Source organism: Neoarius graeffei, chromosome 4, assembly GCF_027579695.1.
Source record: "Neoarius graeffei isolate fNeoGra1 chromosome 4, fNeoGra1.pri, whole genome shotgun sequence".
Classification (NCBI taxonomy): Eukaryota; Metazoa; Chordata; class Actinopteri; order Siluriformes; family Ariidae; genus Neoarius; species Neoarius graeffei.
The window spans coordinates 114,041,990-114,062,737 of record NC_083572.1 but is presented as its reverse complement, the minus strand read 5'-3'; the positions used below and the strand labels follow the sequence as shown (position 1 = coordinate 114,062,737).

At 41.0% G+C, this 20,748-nt stretch overlaps 1 protein-coding gene across 1 annotated transcript in view; it reads right to left on the bottom strand.

The window, feature by feature from the left end:
- Window positions 1–20,748, bottom strand: part of LOC132884669 (zinc finger protein 271-like) — a 56,443-nt gene that overhangs the window by 13,973 nt on the left and 21,722 nt on the right. The window contains exon 4 of the mRNA XM_060918505.1: window positions 10,569–11,781. Within this exon, the coding sequence (XP_060774488.1) occupies window positions 10,569–11,781 (1,213 nt within the window). The remainder of the gene's footprint in view (window positions 1–10,568; window positions 11,782–20,748) is intronic.

Below are 20,748 nucleotides of genomic sequence, written 5' to 3'. Positions count from 1 at the left end.
CTCACTATCTGCATCGCTCTGTGGGAGGCACAGCAAAGCAGTAAAAAGTTGTTTCAGCATTGGAAACCTGGCAACACCCAGAGCAGCTTTTACATCAAAGACCTTTCCCCAATATACATCTGTTGGTACATGTAGCTGTAGGCACAATACACAGTCCGTTTAAGAACTACAACAGTCCCTTTCAGGACTATAACTCCCATCACCAGCTTCCGCGTTGACCTGCGTCACGCGGGATCACCAACGTCACATCCTCCATGAAAGCATAAGAAACCCGGGAACTCCTAGCTCCTCCTCTTTCGGCGCCGTGATTCAACACGGACACAAGGAGGAATCGCTCGCTCCACCCGAGCAAACCCAAGAACAGACGTCTTTTCTTTTCTTTCTTGCAAGAATCAGAGTTTCGCGCTTTTCTTTGTTTACCTTTGGCCACGGTAGACTCTAAGATCGCGCAATTTCAAACTCAGCTTGAGTTACAACCGGCTTTTCATTTGTTCCTTATAAGTACGTACTACTGCAGCCCAGGCAGTTATTTTAAAGTTAAGAAGCGACTGGATCCTTTTTAACTCAAAAGCTGTGCACATTATTTGATCAGAGACTTTCTTTTCATCACGAGCGACCACGCGTCAGATCAAGAAGTTCTCTGCACCTCACGGAAGCACCTCACGTGCTCCACAATGGCGAAACTCCAAAAGTCTCGGAACATCTCTTCATAATCTTGCTAGAGGCAAGATACTGAGTAAGACTTGGCATTTGGACAAAACCTAGTCTTAGGAATTAGCTTTTATTGAAGTAGTGTGAATTTAAACTCACGTTTAATTGTTACACTATAGACACGCAGCGTGTTGAATTGATTTTTTGTTTTAATCTCTCAGTTGTTTAATAGATAGGCTTTGCATGCTTCTCTTAATTCCTTATTAACACCTTTTGTCTTAACTCCACGAGGTAGGATCCTTGGGCCTTAGCTAGCCACATACGGCTAATTATTTGTCTAATTAGCAACCAAAGCTAGCTCACCAGGCCTCACAAACACTTTAGCTAAACACACGGCTAATTCTTTTGTACCATTAGCCTCCAGGGCTAATTGTATTGTCTCAAGGGATCACAAGGCCTCCACCACGTGGAGTTAGCTACACAGAGCTAATCTTTTGTCTCTAACATGTGGCGGTCCTCCCCCACACACACACCTTTAGCTAGCAACCAGAGCTAAATCCTTCATTCTCAAACCCCACGTGGTGACACACCCTCCTTAGCTAGCATTCCTTTGTCTTAGCTTAGCCACACGAGGTTAATCTAAGCACACACAAACACGTGGTCAGCAGGCCCCACCAGGCCTGACACACACAAACATACCTAGCTAGCATCCCACGCTAGCCTTCTGCTCAGGCCATAGGGCCTTTCACACACACAAGCACACATTAGCAACACGTGCTAATTCTTTGTTTTACTTAGATAACATTCCTTTGTCTTAGCTAGCAACCAAGCTAGGCCTCACCAGGCCTGACACACACAAACATCTTAATTAGCACACAAAGGTAATCTTTTGTTTTCACCACAACACACACACTCATCAAGTATATCTCACTGTTTGTATATATTTCAACTGCCATTATCCATTTTTATCTTTGTTATAATAAATTCATTTATTATTGAAACTGCATGTTTGTGTTCCAATATTTATGAGGTCACACAATCTCCCAAAGAATTCTAAAAGGTGCATATAAGTTATGTAATACGGTAAGTGATCATAATAATTTGGAATATACCATAATTTAGCTGTTTGGTAATTTATTATTAAGCACCAAAATTAATGGTATTAATTAATGAGACTGATTCCATGAGTGATTTAATGATAAATGAGACTGATTCAATTTAAATGATTCAAATGAGACTGATTCAATTTAATTATTAACCTTCAAATTTAATGAGACTGATTTAATGAGATTGATCACTTAATAATTACTAAATGCACCTACATAGCTTTCCTACATGCAAACAGTAAAAACTTTATATATATTAAAACACACACACACACACACCATAAAAACCTGAAGCTGCCACTTTAATGTGCTTTCTGCATGGAACATAGAACGAATATTGGGGCCATTCGAAGACGCCTGGATCCATCCTTTGTTTTCCCATTCCTTCAGATGTTTTCCAGTTCCAGCACGTTTTCTCTTTGCCATTGCATTTCCAGATGCTATTTTAAAAAGATAAAACTTGTTAAATTTGATGTGTACACGAGGACTGCTCAACCACAAATGACCAAGAAAACCACGTGAAACTATAAAACCACATAAATTGAAAATAGTTCCGTTTCACTGGACATGTGTTTGAAAAATAAATGGTGGATGCTAAGAAAATTCTCGGAGTAACGGAAAAAAAAAAATCTCTGATACAAAACGTAATTTTCCCGTATGAAAATCAGTGTACACCGTATTAGCCAAAAATTGCATTTTCCTGTCCAAAATACGGGGAAACTGTATAACTTGACATGTATGCAAAAATCAATTACGTTTGAATACTTGGAAATTCAGAATTTTATCTCTTCTACGAACACACCATCTCATCTCATCTTCTGTAGCCGCTTTATCCTGTTCTACAGGGTCGCAGGCGAGCTGGAGCCTATCCCAGCTGACTACGGGCGAAAGGCGGGGTTCACCCTGGACAAGTTGCCAGGTCATCACAGGGCTGACACATCAATTAAAAAAAAAAAATCCAAACAAATCAACATAAAAATATCAACATGGCCTAAAAGTTGATATAATTAGATACTCACCAACCACTTTATTAGGAACACCTGCTCTTTCATGCAATTATCTGCCAATCACATGGCAGCAACGCAACATATAAAAGTCATGCAGATCCACATCGCAAGCTTCCATTTTTCACATCAGTCATCAGAATGGGGAGAAAATCTCATTCAGCTCAGTGACTTTGACCATGGCATGGTTGCTGATGTCAGATGGGCTGGTTGAGTATTTTTTAAACAGTTTATCTACTGGAATTTTCACACACGACATCCTTGAGTTTTTATACAGGATGGTGCAAAAAACAAAAAATAATCCTGTGGGCACAAACATGTTGCTGATGAGGGAGGTCAGAAGAGAATGGCCAGACATGCCGAGAGTAACTCAAATATCCACACTCTATAACGGTGGTGAGATGATGTGGATGGACACATCAGCAGCAGAAGACGACACTGGGTTTCAGTCCTGTTAGCAAATAACTGGGATCAGAGTCTATACTGGACACAGATTCACTGAAACAGGACAGCTGAAGATTAGTAAAAGACCAAGTGATGTTCTCCAGTCTTGAGCTGCCTAGACCAGCTTATTCCCTGCCAGCAATGAAACCCAATGTGGTTCTAGAGTATAGGTGTTAAACCGTATAAAAATCTAAGTTTTCACTTGCTAATGCTGTCAAGAGCACGGAATATACAAAACTTTTCAGCAGCTGTAGAATGAAATTTTCAATATGAAGTGGTTAATTGTTTCAATTTGGCCAAAATAAGCAATTAACTAAACAGGAAATGAGTTAATTCCTAACAGGGGAAATTAGTTCTGTTTTTGCAGCAGCTTTTGAAGAAATAATCAAGAAAATAATGCAAAGTTTCTTGAGATATTTCAGTCTGGAAATGAATGGAGATTATATTTTAGTTTTTAATGTTCAAATCCCTAAAGAAACATGACAGTCACTGCTAGTTGTTCCTCAGAAGGCTGAGGGTATAGGATGGGCGTATCTTCTGCAGATTCTACTCACAGGAGTTGTGAAATATGTAACTAACCTGGTTAAAGCCTACTGTTCCAATACTGGATATAACACTTATGGGAAGTGTATAATACAGAGGAAGCAATGCAATTCAAGACTGCAAATGCAGAAGTTTCTTAAACGATGGAATCCAGTCACACCTTGAAGAGACTGTTATTGAAATGTGGACCATACCATCTTGCTTCCCTTTCCTCTCCCCATTCTCCTCCTCTTTCTTTTTAAGCAGACTAATATTTTCAGTGTAACCAATTCTTACATATGGTTGTAAATGTATATGTGCACAAGTATGATTCAGTGATGTTTCAATCTTTTTATTAACATACATCACTATACATAGTTTTCACTGACGTCACGGCATTCCGGGGAACGCCCTCCAGCCGCCATCTTGTGGGGCAAACAAAACGGACCATCGCCATTACCGGCTACGTTATCTTGGATGAATTTATATAATCAGTTTTCTAAAATAAACATCAATGTCGGCAAAGTCAAGCAAACAGAAGTATATAGATACATTAGACGACATCTCACGACAACGGTATGCAGCCAAACTGGCCTTGATTGGGGGAATTGACCCCACGAAGTGGACAAAAACGCATTTTCAAGTGACTATGCAGGACTGCCAAAGCCTGAAACTGCCAAAGCCTGAAACTGCCAAAGCCTGCTCCAAAGCCTGAAACTGACTTCATCAAACTTTAAAGGCTGTCTGACATATACAACTTTATATATTCTACAGCGCACCTTTTGGCAGATGCCGCCTTTTTCACGGCTGAATCGCGCAGATCCGATTTTTTTTAAAGGGGGGGGGGCATTGGAGTGTCTGATTATAATTTCAAAGTAAATTCTGGATTAAAATTACTAAATAAGCAAATCCGTTACAGTCCATCAAACAGGAAGTATAAGGATGAGAAAAAAACAGTTTAAATCGGAAAGCTGCGCACATTTGTGCAGTCCTGCACGCCACTTGGGTTGCGCAAATGTGCGCAGCTTTCCGATTTAAACTGTTTTTTTCTCATCCTTATACTTCCTGTTTGATGGACTGTAACGGATTTGCTTATTTAGTAATTTTAATACAGAATTTACTTTGAAATTATAATCAGACACTCCAATGCCCCCCCCCCTTTAAAAAAAATCGGATCTGCGCAATTCAGCCGTGAAAAAGGCTGCATCCGCCAAAAGGTGGCATCCACCAAAAGGCGCGCTGTTTGCATCCCTGGTTGATTAAACACAAATCAAATCATACAGAATAGACCTAAAATGTTTTTCAAAAATGACCCTTGCGTGAGTGAAGTGACAAGTTTCAAATAGAAACGTGACAAACAAGCGATATTAAGTGTACATTACAATGTAAACGTACACTCAGCGGTTCCAGTTAGGCATTCTCCAGAGATTGTTTACACGATGTTCTGGTTTCCAAAAACAAACTTAAACACAATTGATTGTTTATTTAAACAACTTACCACTTATAAAATGATCGGCGCAGACTTTGCTGTGTTTGGAAGGCTGATAATCCTTGCGGTTGATTCTCGCAAGCCATAGATTTCTCCTTTGTATGCTGAGTTTCTTTGTTTGCTCGCCTTTGTGCTCCCGTACAGTGGGAATTCCATAAAAGCTCCGCTTGACTTCATCATCTGACCTATTATGACAGCCGTGAATACAACAGGTGTGCACCATTGCTAGCTTTAAATAGCCTGCTTGGGTTCTTTTGAAGACTTTGTACTCGTGCGTTACAATGTGTGCTCAGTCACCCGTACAGTAAGCTTGACCCACAAGATGGCCGCCACTAGGGAATCCCCGACTCTGTGACGTCATGTGAAAACTATGTATACTCTGTTCTTTGACTGTCTCCTTGGCTTATCTCCTTTTATGACCCTTAAATAAACAAACACACACACACACACACACACATACAAAAAAAAACACCCAAGTTAATTTTCAATGCAATGACCCATTTTACACACTTATGGATAGTCATAAGTGTGCGTGAGGTTATATCCACATTAATATGTTTTATTTTTAAAACGATCTCTGTCCAGATGACCATTTTGGCTCTATATCAGAAATAAACTCCATCCACACTAACACACCTAAAAATGCATATTACATGGCCCTTCATGTACACTGGGCATATAGCATGCTGATATAAACAGCTGGTTCTGCTCCCCCCCCCGAGAAATGTGTCATGTGAAAGGAGTGGGACGAATCGGGGAAAGATACGTTGTGATTGAGGAGTCTCAATCAGGAAGCAAATGTGGGTGTCTGCGTCATCGTTTCCAAATGTCTCAGTTTTTGCCCGTATACACTAAAATGTCACCCTGGAGCTTTTTAACTAAAACAATGCCAGCTGCATTTCCAAAAGTTCCCATTTTTGGGGCTCAAAAAGTCCGCAGCAGTGTGGACACCAGGCGTAAATATACCAAAAGTGATGCGTTTTAAAACTAAAACATTAACGTGTCATCTTGTTACTGCATAAACTGCCTCCATAAGTGGCTACACATGCGCAGATCATCATGTATGCATGGCTATAGCACTTAATTTTAATGCTGGCAAGCAGATCCTTCAATGTAGGTATGTCTTTGGCAATTTTAAGATGTGGGGGAAGTAAGTTCCTTTGTGGGACAGTTCTCGGACTGAACAAGAAACAGCAACAGTCCTTATTTGTCTGAATATTACTGTAGTTTAGCTTATGATAATGTGTTCATGGTTTGCTCCCATGGTTTACAAGCAAGCGACGTGTATTGGATGGAGTTAGGGAGCAAGCTTCTTCATACAACACTGAGTCCAGCTGCATGGTGACATTTTCGGAGTGTGTCCCATTTCAGGTCCTGGACGATTGCTGTTACACTTGTGGTCTTACTGAGATGTTAGTAACAAACCGTGCTGTTCTTTTTTTTTTAGTTTTTCCAGATCAACGTGAACTTTTTAATGAAGCTCCCAAACTGCACTACAGTACTCCAGTCATGGTCTCAAGAGTCTTGTGTCAAAATGTCCTCTATAGATTTTGAACAGTTCCAAAAATTCCTTCTAAGATGACCAAGGATTTTGTTTGACTTTGCAACAGTTTGATTTATATGTTTTGCCCAGCTGAGATAATTTCATAACTCAACCCCAAGTAGGGATGATGTTTCACCTTGCAGTGAAACAAATGGCTGGTTTTTGCGAGCCATTTGAATAACGGAGCATTTGGATGGATTAAACTTCATCTACCAGGAAGAGTCCCATTTACACTGTTAATCAAGATCATTTTGAAGGACGTTAGAATCTTATGGAGAAGCTATAATCAGGTAGAGCACGTGATCATCAGCAAACAAACAGTCCGACACTTGATGAAAAACATTCGGATAGGTCATTAATGTAGATCGCAAAAAGTAATGGACCCAAAACCAGTGCCTTCTGGCACGCCAGAAGCCACAGGGGAGCTCGAAGTCTGCCCATCTACAGTATGACGACCTTCTGGTGTCTTCCTATGAGAAAACCTTCAATCCGCTGTTTTGTTATACCCCTGATGCCAAGGTGATCAAGTATAGCAAGAAGGTGCTGGTGAGGTCTTACATCGAAGGCTTTATTAAACTGCATTATGCAGAGGTCAACTTGTCCCGTCATCCAGTATTTGGGCCAAGTCATCAACGAGTCCAGCCAACTGTCTCACACATGATCTTCCACTCCTGAAACCATGCTGTGCGTCACCGATAAGTGAGAATTTCTCAAGGTGACTCATGATTATTACTGTGAAACACGTTCCAATTGTTTACAAGCAATACACGTCAATGACAGTGGCCAGTAGTTGCAAGGTTGGGTATCTCCTTTTTTGTATATTGGAGTCACATTAACAGTGAGCCAGTCATCAGGCAACATACCAGCCAAAAGTGATTTCTGACAGATTTTCTGGAGGATTGAAGCCACACTTTCAGAATACGAGCAGGTACATGAACAGATCCAGCAGCTTGGAGATTTCTCAATAATTTCTCAACCACACTAAGAGTTACTTGAATTTTACCCTGAGGGTGTAAAAATATTTTTACACATATTTTATGGGAGATGTATATAAAAAACACTCACTGGTGATCTCTTTACAAATTACAACATGTACATACACTCACCAACCACTTTATTAGGAACACATCCACCTGCTGTTCTGTTTGATGCATTCTGTAATCAGCCAATCGCTTGAAAATCACGCAGATACAAATCAAGAGCTTCAGTTAATGTTCAAACATCAGAATGGGAAAAATTGTGATCTCAAGGTGTGACTTTCTTTCACTGTGGTATGGGTGTTGGTTTGAGCTAGATGAGTATGAGGTGGGCGGCACGGTGGTGTAGTGGTTAGCGCTGTCGCCTCACAGCAAGAAGGTCCGGGTTCGAGCCCCGTGGCCGGCGAGGGCCTTTCTGTGTGGAGTTTGCATGTTCTCCCCGTGTCCGCGTGGGTTTCCTCCGGGTGCTCCGGTTTCCCCCACAGTCCAAAGACATGCAGGTTAGGTTAACTGGTGACTCTAAATTGAGCGTAGGTGTGAATGTGAGTGTGAATGGTTGTCTGTGTCTATGTGTCAGCCCTGTGATGACCTGGCGACTTGTCCAGGGTGAACCCCGCCTTTCGCCCGTAGTCAGCTGGGATAGGATCCAGCTCGCCTGCGACCCTGTAGAAGGATAAAGCGGCTACAGATAATGAGAGGAGTATGAGGTTTGAGTATTTCAGAAACTGCTCATCTCCTGGGGTTTTCACACACAATGGTGCGAAAAGAAGAAAAAAAACCCATCAAGTGAGTGACAGTTCTGTAGGTGGAAACAAACGCCTTGTTTACAAGAGAGGTCAGAAGAGAATGGCCAGATTGGTTTGAGCTTTTCTGCCAGGAAGGATATAGTAACTCATATAAATCACTCTTTACAACCGTGGTGAGCAGAAAAGCATCTCAGCATGCAACAGCAGAAGAACACATTGTGTTCCACTCCTGCAGCCAAGAACAGGAATCAACAACAAATTCCTATTAAAGTGGCCGGGGAGTGTATTTGCTCAAGGCATTACCATGTCAGTGGTCTCCTGGCAATAAAGAAGCACACAAACAAAAGACAATCGGATTCTCTAATGTCAGGATCAGACAAAATATTTTTGTCTCATGGGTGTTCACACGGCACATATTTGCATCGATGCTGCACCGATGTATTTTGTTGCGATATATCTTACACCAGTGTAAATTTTGCGCAGCGTTCACACGTCACAACCCTGCTTACTAGAGAGAAGCGTGTTAGCACCGGTGCAGCCCCACTTGCAGTCACACGGCAGTTTCTGCGACCGTGTTATAGTAGCAAAAACTTTATTACTATCATTTCCTTTGATAGTAATAAAGTTTTGATATTTCCTTTTATTACTATCATTTCCTATCATTATTACTATCATTTCCGATAGTAATAATGCGGAAATGAAATATGCGCATGTGTGAAAATGTACTTCTTTTTCCCAGTTGTCATGGCATCACCAAGCGCCGGGAAAACAACGTGGATGAAGACACCAGTGTTGCCAGATATTGCTGACGTTTTCCATCCCAAAATATGTTCAAATCCGCCAAAATGCACTTAAAACTGCCAAATCTGGCAACACTGGAAGACACGCAGTTCTGTTGTTGTTGATATTCGCCATTTTGGAAGCGCAAAATACCAGGATGCAAATTATGCAATGCCCGTATGTAATCAACTCTCCTCACGCGTAGCGAGTCTACCCCTGTAGCGTTCAGACGGCCCATTTTATATCGGTGCTGCCCCGCAAACTAGCATTTACTCCGGAGTAAATTTCTTAAACCACCTCCCGAGCAGGGTTAGATTTGCACCGGTTTAAGCAGCTTTCAGGGGCTGCACCGGTATAACTTTGTACCGTGTGAACGCTCTACCGGGGCAGCCCCGGTGCTACACCGGAGTAAAAGTTGCCGTGTGAACACCCCTATAATGGTCACCATGTCAGATCAGTGCCATAAATTATTGTCGTGTCTGGGCAGAGACCCTGACCAATCATCATTCATTTCCTAGCGTGTCATTGGGGTGGAGGGTCAAGAAATTGTCAGTCATAGCTACCAAGGAATATGCTGGAGCAGGAGTTGTCAAAGTAGGTCAGAAAAATACAAAAAACTGACATGCTAGACTTTTTGTTGGGGTGACACTGGGCATCGCAGGTGCAGCATGGCTTTTGATGATGTCACACTACCAGGCCCGTTAGTTGTTCCCAATGTTCATATTCGGGCTTGATGTTGGAAATCCATCACCCATAACAAAACCATCTCAAAATTGAGCTGGATTTGTATAGTCTGACCTTGACGTAGCTCCCTACCTAGCCAATACACAGAAACAAAAACCCCAAGCTGAAAAATAGCAGCCAAATCCTACATTTAGGACAGGGATTATACAACACAAATAGGGGAAAGTACGTACAGGAAATAAACAATATCAACAAAAGCAAAATGTACCAAATAAATTAAGCATTTATAAAGTCAAACAAGTAAATTCTCAGAAAACAGAAACAAGAGAAGTCGGTATGAAGCTGCTGCATCCACTCAAACAAGCCCTTAAATACCATCTTGAAGATGTTCAGATGAGTGGGAAATGAAAGCAGGAAGCTGGATGTAAGAGCACAATGTAGTACAGACATGTAGCTCTGAACCTGAACACTGGACAAAGAGATAAAGAGCAGTGAAAGAAAAAGCACAAGTGCCAGATGTCCGAGCATAACACCTTCAAATTTCCCATAAGAGCTGCAGCATTTTGTCATTCTCAGCCGCGTTGTTGAAAACGTCTCCAATCGCTCGTCCTACAGTGTCAGCAGGGATCCGGCTTCTCTCCTGCATGAAAACGCTGGTGTTTTCGGAGATTAAGTCTGCGAGTATAACTCTTCCCGCACTCTGAGCACCGGTATGGCTTCTCGCCCGTGTGAACGCGCTGGTGTATTCGGAGAGAATTCTGGTGACTAAATCTCTTCTCACACTGCAAGCACCGATAGGGCTTCTCTCCTGTGTGAATGCGCTGGTGGTTTCGGAGAGTACTCCCTTGTCTAAAACTCCTCCCACAGTCTGAACAGTGATATGGCTTTTCTCCTGTATGAATTCGTAGGTGCTGTATCAGACAACCACTCTCGATAAAACTCTTGTCACACTGAGAACAATGAAAAGGTCTCTCTCCCGTGTGAATGCGGAGATGTATCTGGAGATTAGACAGGTGAATGAAACTCTTCCCACACTGTGAGCAGTGATACGGCTTCTGCCCTGTGTGAATGTGTTGGTGTAATTTTAGAGAAGTCTTTTGTCGAAAACTCTTCCCACAGTCTGAACAAGAGTAAGGTTTGTCTCCTGCGTGAACGCTCAGGTGCTGTCGGAGAGCATTATGTTGCGCAAAACTCATCTCACACTGCGAGCATCTATAAGGTTTTTCTCCTGTATGAATTCGCTGGTGTTCTACGAGAGTACGACGCTCACTAAAATGCTTCTCACAATGTGAACACTGATACGGCTTCTCTCCTGTGTGAACTCGCTGATGACGCCGGTAATTACGGTGGTATTTATAGCTGTTACCGCACTGCGAGCAGGAATACGGCGTCTCTCCTGTATGACTGCGCTGGTGGGTTCGGAGCGCACTCTGGTTGCTAAATCTCTTCTCACACTCTGAGCACTCGTAGGGCTTTTCTCCTGTGTGAACTCGTTGATGTTTTATGAGATCACTCATTCGACTGCAACTCTTCCCACAGTGTGAGCACTGATACGGCTTCTGTCCCATGTGCATCCGCTGGTGTTCTTTGAGACCATGCTTTCGAGTGAAACTCTTCCCACACTGCGAACAGGGGTGAATTTCTTCCTGCTCTCGTTTGCAAGAGACATTAGTGTGGAGAGAGGACATTTGGTGTTTACCAGAACTCTCTGTGGGATCCAGATTCTCACATTTAATCTCATCAGACTTCAATGTTGGATCCCTTGATGTTATTGCAGATGTAAATATAAGGTGTGTAGGAATGAGGGCAAAAGGAGAAGACAGGATACCACTCATCTAGATCAAAGGAGGAAAAATGGGTCAGTAGTTCAAATCATTTTAACAACTAAAAAAACCAAACAATTTGGTTAATTATAAACTGAAATTTAATGCTACACAACCCTGAATATGAGCAAATGAGTAATTTCCACCAGCTAAGTTAGACAATATTTGTACATTTTGTATTTCTCACTCATAACAAGTGTTATCAATACATGAATATACTGTACAACCCTGATTCCAAAAAAGTTGGGACAAAGGACAAATTGTAAATAAAAACGGAATGCAATAATTTACAAATCTCAAAAACTGATATTGTATTCACAATAGAACATAGACAACATATCAAATGTCGAAAGTGAGACATTTTGAAATTTCATGCCAAATATTGGCTCATTTGAAATTTCATGACAGCAACACATCTCAAAAAAGTTGGGACAGGGGCAATAAGAGGCTGGAAAAGTTAAAGGTACAAAAAAGGAACAGCTGGAGGACCAAATTGCAACTCATTAGGTCAGTTGGCAATAAATTGTAAATAAAAACGGAATGCAATAAATTTACAAATCTCAAAAACTGATATCATCAGTCAATCCATCCATCATCCATAACTGCTTATCCTGTACAGGGTCGCAGGCGAGCTGGAGCCTATCCCAGCTGACTACGGGTGAAAGGCGGGGTTCACCCTGGACAAGTCGCCAGGTCATCACAGGGCTGACACATAGACACAGACAACCATTCACACTCACATTCACACCTACGCTCAATTTAGAGTCACCAGTTAACCTAACCTGCATGTCTTTGGACTGTGGGGGAAACCGGAGCACCCGGAGGAAACCCACGCGGACACGGGGAGAACATGCAAACTCCGCACAGAAAGGCCCTCGCCGGCCACGGGGCTCGAACCCGGACCTTCTTGCTGTGAGGCGACAGCGCTAACCACTACACCACCGTGCTGCCCAGTACTATTTATATTGTATCTTTTACATGTATGGATTTTACCAAATAAATCCAAACCATACCAGCAGCCCGGGTGTTTCTGCCAATATTTCTGCCTATTTCCGTACATGTGCATCTTCCTGTAATGCTCAGATGAATCCTGTATCGTAAAGCAGTGTCTGTTTACCCTCTTTCTGCGTTGCCACGGCAGTAGGACTGTCTACCACTGTAATTACAGTAGGGCCAAAAAAAAAAAAAAAAGTGTGTTTCCGGTTACCCGACCGACCCTAATCCGTACCGCCCGACCCTAAACTTTGTTTTTTCGTTTTTTTCCCAGTCGCGACTTTTACATATAACCCAACCGCGTGAACCGGAAGTTTTTGTCACTCACTGGGAAAATGGCGGCTGCCATGTTCTCACACGTCGTCGTGGCGATTGAAATTGATCCTTGTAAACACATTGGCAGCATTAAGGCGTTGACATCATTTTCAAAACTGTTGACTGTGCGAGACATTTTTTACCACTACCATAGTGAACACGGTAAAGGGGAAATCTTTCAAAGCAAGGCCTCCACAGATCCGGACATAAACTCGTCAACGAAATATTTTGATGTGGATCCTGGTCTTATAATTGGTGACCTTGTGGCCAATTTTGGCGTAAAAAAGTTAAAGTATACTTGTATCCCAGTGGACAACCCTTTGGAAACGGCTGCCAACGAAGCTACAGCGAAGACTATCGACGCTTTTCAGATTCTCATGGCGAGAAGACGTGAGTTTCCACCGAAGAAGACCAGCAGGTGCGTATACGTAGATAAATCTGAAAATTACTGAACATGTGTCCAAGTCAAAACGATTTTCTAGCATGATCTAGTAAGGGATTAGCCATGAAGCTATCCCATAGATCTCCCAACCCACAAATATTTAATAAATTAAAGAAGAACCCTGAAATTATAAACATAAATTTGTATTTGTAAAATCACATTTTAAAAAGTGCATGAACATTAAAAGCATTACATTACCTTAAATATATAAATATCAAATATATCTGTACAATTATAAAAAGGGGATTGGTGAATTTGTAGACAAAGTGAATTCGTAGATAGAAATTCGCAGACACCTTTTTTTTTTAAATGGTGCAATATCAGAAAGGAGGTGCATTGAATCAATAAATTATGAACATGACAATAATTATAAATATATGGCCAAAAGATCAAATTTCCAAATATTGTCCTAGTTTCACAGCAAAACTGTATGTAAAAGTATTTATCATGTTGCTATCAAAAGTGGATTCCTATATATACACACTATTCTGTGAATCAATTTTGTGTAATTTAAGAATGCTAAATAAATTAAATACATTTAGGCATAGTTTCTTTTCTACTTCCAAATGTGTTGACTATTTTCAAATTTAAACCTCATTTTATTAATTTATAAATGAACATTTGATACTTTGAATATAGCCACTCAGACCATATTCCAAAAGCTAACTTGAATTTTCTTGTTTTTAAATATAGCATATCAATTAAATATCTGTAAATTTCAAGAGATTTAAAAAGGAGCATGATTTCCTATGCTCTCAAAATGGGTATCTGAACATATTTTTGTTGTATAGTTGGGAAAAGGTATCCCAAGAAATTCAATTAAAAATATATTAATCCATTTCAATGAAATATTTACATCTAATCATGGTCCGAAAAGTCTGAGAATTCTTTCAGGTTCATTTAAAATCTTGCGGTGAACATTAAATAGTGAATCAAGGTGTTCAATGTAGATCCACCATAATGATCCAAAGATAGACATGATAGATATAAATATTTAGATCTGACAAAAAAGGTGACATCCTATTTATTGAACACAAACATACTACATAAAAATCACATTTTAGACTACCATTTATTTTCACCCTTCAAACTGCTTTTAATTATCTTTTTAGCCCGACACTTGAGATGTGCTACCATGTACTAGAGCTGTATATAAACGATACTGCAATATGAGGCACACAATACTAGGGATGGGAATCTTCATAATCAAAGCGATACGATACGCATCTCGATGCACTGCCAGCGATTCGATACATTCAAGATTAATGAAATTGCCAGTGCTAAGATGCGATACGATTCTCCCGCATGCTGCGATACGGTGCGATACAGTACGATTTAATTCTAATACAATGCGGTCCAGTGCGATACGATGCGATTCGATACGATGCAATGCAGAAGAAAAGTGCACCATGGAATACAGAGTAGTTCAAGTTATGGCACTTGAAGCATTAAAGCTGTGCCTTTTATTTTGAAACACAGGAAGTACAACATAAAGTGCTTACAGGTCTCTCTGGAACGGCAGAGTTTACATATGGCCGTTGTCTTGTCCAGCTCTCCCCCTCGCTTGTAGAACCCGAAATCTTTCCATACGTTAGACTTGAAACCCACCACCGAATGAACAATGTCTGTTTTGTCTTCCTCCATGTTAACCGCTATCTGGCTGACTTTCCGCCTCTATCCTATTCGAAAGCTAGGTTGGACCCGCCTATTCGCGCGAGACTTGAGCCGAGACTTGAGTAGGAGAGAGATAGAGAGATGAAACCCAGAAATACCAGACCCTTTTCTAAACTGTTATGTTATAATTTATTCATTATATGTATTAAATTAAGATATTAATCGGTTTATATCGATGCAGACAGTTTAGATACGATGCATCTCGAGTTTATGTGCGTTTTTTTCCGATGCAACGTTTGCAAATCAATGCAACTGCATCTTAACAGGTCGTATCGATTTTCCGATGTGCATCGGTGAATCTTCCCAAGCCTACACAATACCATACATTAATTTTGTAGAAAACTTTCGCGATATAAAATGATACTTTTGAAATCTACTTTCTTCCTTCTGAACGACATGTATTGTCACATTTTAAGAACTAGAGTGATATCACTTAATAATATTAGATATACACAAAACATTGATTAACTACAGCAAGAGGAATTTGTAAAATATGGCCTAAAAATTTCAAGGCTAAATTATGATTCAGGTGGTGATTTGAGGAACAATTTAACTTGATGAAAGTATTGTGATATGTATTGTATTGCGATTTGGACTGTCATATAATGATACATGTATCGCAGCGCTAGTGTATTGTTACACCTTTATGTTCAGTATCTGATATTAAAGTAGTTAATTTTAGGTTGTTTTTTTTGTTGTTGCAGCTGTGGTGTACAGAGTGGTTTAAATAGAAAAGACGAGCTGTTCAACAAACTTGTTGATCTGTTTCAAGAAAAGAAACTGGACTTTCCAAGGGCGCATGCAAAAAAAGATGGTTCTTACTTCATTCGGGTACGTATCTGATCATGATATTGATAGTATTAAAGATAATTTGATTGAGTGCAAACTAGGCAGTTATGAAAACAATTTGACCGTATCCTGCTTGAAAAAAAAGTGACCTGTTTTTTTTTTTTTTTATTTAAAATTTTGTGCTTTCAGGTATCCATAAAAGGAAACAGACATGTTGGGATCCTTGTAGATGCATCACATAACTGCTTGCTAGTGCATATTAAAATGTCGACAATGCCTATTTCTTGTCATTTGCACCTCCTCTCTTTCTGTCCGAGACTTTTCCCCTATCTTTTAGTGCTGTTAGCTAGTCCTGGTGGTGGTTTTAATTTTATTAACATGTCGAAATATGCATTTTAATACTTTAATGACATCTGAAATGCCTGTACTATAAAAAATAGTTGTGTTTACATGTCAGTATTTTTCATGTATTGTTTTGAATGTTTTCTAATATTTCAATCACACTTAATAGCAGAAATAATATGTTGGTGTGCAAGTTGTCTTTAATACGTGCTGATTTTATTAAGCTACACTTCTTTCATGGCAATGTTTTGAAATTTAATAGTTTTAAAAATTAAAGCAGTGTCTTGAAGCAAATATATTATTTAATGTACTATGTCAGTACGGTTATTGCGAGTCATTTAATCTGTATTTATTTGCAGGTGATGTGCAATGCCTTATGGTATATCATGAACCACCATGACACAATTAACACTGCATCCCAGAAGAAAAAAGGAGTCCTGCCGATTCCCCCTGCGTTTGATGACTTCACTGGCTTTAATGATCACAAGAGAAAAAAACTGAAAGCTTCTCCCCTTTCATCTTCACAGCTTGACAGTCACGCTCAGGCCCTCTACAGTCTCCTATTACAGCCAGTAATAAACTCAACACCTGAATGGAAAAATGCAACCGCAGACATCAAACAATTAGCACACTGCTTATTGGCATACAAGGAACATCTCGACCAACAATTAAAGAATATGCGATCAAATCAGTCAAGGGATCATCCTTGTCAGACTTTAGGAGAGGATGCCACAATAGAACACAGAAACAAGAATCCTTTTGGCGTCAGGGAGATGTATTCTCTTTTGGACAAGGCTGTTACATCTGCTGGTGAGATGAAACCTGTGGTGTTTGATGAAGATGCTCACCTAACACATTGTTTCAACAATAATGTGCAGCGAGCGGCATCGGTTCATTGAAGGTCTCCAGTTGTCAGTTCCGGTAGATATTCTTAGGTACCACCCTGGAGGTTCCATTGTGACAGGCCTGTGCCTGATTGCAGTCCCTGAGCATCGCACTGAGCCTCAAATTCTAACACAGGGAGCCAGATTTCTTCAGCAAGTCAGGCCCATGCTGAAGGAATATCACACAAGAGCACAAAAAAAGATTGTTTAAAGAGAAACTCAAGAATGTGGCAACTATCATGCCTAGTGTTGCAGACATGATTTATAAAGAACTGACTTTAGACGCAGCAGCTGCTGCTCATTCTGTGACACAAGAACGACTAAGACTTGCCTTTCTTGGAGAGCCTGGACTACTGGCTGATCTTCGTCACTTGAATCCTGGTCGCCCTAGTGGAACATATGATCAGTTTTTTGAGGTCCTTTCGAGTGTTGTTGAAGAGGTATCTGCTGCTGATGAACGCAGACACAACACAGCTCGTCTTTCATAGTTTTTGTCCCTAAACGACCTCATAGGACAGGCTAAAGAAAAGTGCCCTGAAGGAACCCAGATCCCTTCAAAGAGCCTTGTTCGTTTGCAGTTTGCACCACGTAATCCTTATTCTCATGCTGCTTTGAGTTTCACTTCCAGAATTCAAGTACAGTTCAAAATTCAACGTCGACAGTTGCGACAATCCCACCCTGATCAGCATTATTGCAATGCACAACTGAAATATGTGAAACAGAGAGCCATAGAGCTGAAGGGTAAACTGGCATTGTTCTTCTGTGACGATAAGGCGAAGATTCCTTTCGGGGATCCAGGAAAAGCTGTTTCCACTGGGGTACGAGGCAAGAAGAGCATTGCGCCAACTGGTACAACACTTGTTGCTATGGACCATGACATGACCAAATCATCTGTGACGCCATCAGTCGTTCTGCACCGTGAGGTCCCTGACACTATTGACAAGTCATTTGTTCATGGCAAAGTTACAACTGTTGTGAATGATTCAGTGTTCCAAGGAGCATCACCATTCAGGCACAGTGCCGTTCTTTGCAAAATAATGAAGGAACTGGAAGTGATGCCACCCATCATGATGAAGTTTACTGATGGGGGAACTGATCAGAGGAATACACTTCTCATCTCATCTCATTATCTGTAGCCGCTTTATCCTTCTACAGGGTCGCAGGCGAGCTGGAGCCTATCCCAGCTGACTACGGGCGAAAGGCGGGGTTCACCCTGGACAAGTCGCCAGGTCATCACAGGGCTGACACATAGACACAGACAACCATTCACACTCACACCTACGGTCAATTTAGAGTCACCAGTTAACCTAACCTGCATGTCTTTGGACTGTGGGGGAAACCGGAGCACCCGGAGGAAACCCACGCGGACACGGGGAGAACATGCAAACTCCACACAGAAAGGCCCTCGCCAGCCACGGGGCTCGAACCCAGGACCTTCTTGCTGTGAGGCGACAGCGCTAACCACTACACCACCGTGCCGCCCAGGAATACAATTGAGTCAGTAAAACGTGCAGCCATATGTTTATTCAAGGAGCTGAACTTAGATATGTTGATTTTGGCACGATGTGCACCAGGCCAGAGTTGGATCAATCCAGCAGAAAGGATAATGAGCATTCTTAATGTTGGTCTGCAAAATGTTTCCCTTGAAAGGCAAGCTTGTGAGGACCACATTGAAGCTTGCTTGAATTCATGCAACAGCATGGCAGCCATAAGAGAACTTGGAATGTCAAAAGCAGAAGTTAAGCCAATGTGGCTGGAAGCTATTGAACCAGTGCAGTCTGTTATCAGAAACAGATTTTTGAAACTCAAATTGAAGGATGAACCATTTCAGGCCTTGGACCCTGTTTCAGATGATGTCATAGAGCACCTGAAGCGACACCTGAAAGCACTTTTTCCAGAGATGGATCTGACCAAGCTCACTAAGTATTACACCAGGCAAGTCACTTCTTACAACAACTGGACAGCAAACCATTGTAGAGAAAGGCAGTATACGTTTCAGATCAAAAAATTGTCAAGATGTAACTTGCTGTGAGCCTTCATCACTAGATGCTGCAGACTTGGACTGGTTGCCAGATCCTGTCCTGGATGACAGTGGAATGCATTATAAAGCTTATCATGATGTTAATCATCTTGACACAACTGAGGATGATCGCCCTTCATTGAAAATCAAACAGAACAAACCTGCAACAAAACATGCTACAGTTGATGTCGAGGTCCCACAAGCGTCCAGCGAACCTGATGCTTCTCAAGTCACCATCATGCCATTTGCTGATTCTCTGATGTGTAGTGTACAAACGGCCAGATCACTTGTTACATGCATTGAATGCACAAAGCCGAGAGTTATTTACTCCAGACAGAAGCTATCTGAGCGACAAAATGTTTCTGTTGTGATTTCATTGAGTGAGTAGGACTACACATGTGGGTCTGCTTTGTTACCACCTTCTCACCCTCTAGCTCATAAAGTCATGTGCAGAGACAATCTTTCCTGTGCTACCCCTGTTGAAATACCCTTTTATGGTAGTGGTATTGGGAGATTGGACATTTGCTGCTTTTGCGGTACAGAAGGTGGAGAAGTTGACACTGAACTGAAAAGAAAATACAAAACTGTGCTTCCCATATGTCACACATGCAGAGAGAATGGGAAGTTACCAATTGTACAAAGACCTTATGGGCGGGGAAAGTAGTGTGAAATATGCACATCTGCTCGGGTGATTTTAAACAGTTACTGCCCAAAACTGAATGCTCCAGAGATTTGGCCCCAAATGTGGGGGATGTTGTGATCTTTGAGCACTCTTATTTCTTTTGCAACAAGATTCTTGTCAGATTTGGAGCCAACATTGACCCTTTGTGTGTGTGTGTGTGTGTGTGTGTGAATAGTCTTAGAACTTCATATACATGATATAGCAGTATTCAAGTGATTGTTATACCTTCACCTTTTCAGTTGTATTAAAGTATTAAAAGTGTTCCTTGGTTTAAATGAGGTTTTTCCATGTAATATTTCTCTGAAATGTTGATGAATATTGTATACAGTAAACTCCCGCTGGGTCGATATTCAATGGACCAGCGAAAATATATTGACACACTGAAATATTGAGTTAGGGGGATAATGATAAATGTATAACGACTCAGTCGGACCGCGAGATTGTATCGACACACAGGAAATATAGAGAAAGTGAAGTTCGACACGGCGGGAGTTTACTGTATTTAATGTGGCTTGTCTCTCACTAGGCAATTCTGGAAGATCTTTGTTGTAAAAATTGTACTACCATGACTACAGTCTTGTCGAAGTTTACATTTCATATTGGCTATACTAAGGTATCGTAGTGAATCTGTGTACTTGTTCAAGTGAACGTATTGTAATAACATCCGACATGAAAAATTGCTTTAAGGACTCTTATAATCATGCTTCTAGTGTGACTACCGTAAATGCTTAATTAAACACCAGCATCATTTTTTTCAAACAGTCCAAATCATAGATTTCTATTTTAAAGACAGGTGTGTATTTGAGGCCTGTTTTTCAGCTTCTTTTTGCTTTCAGCA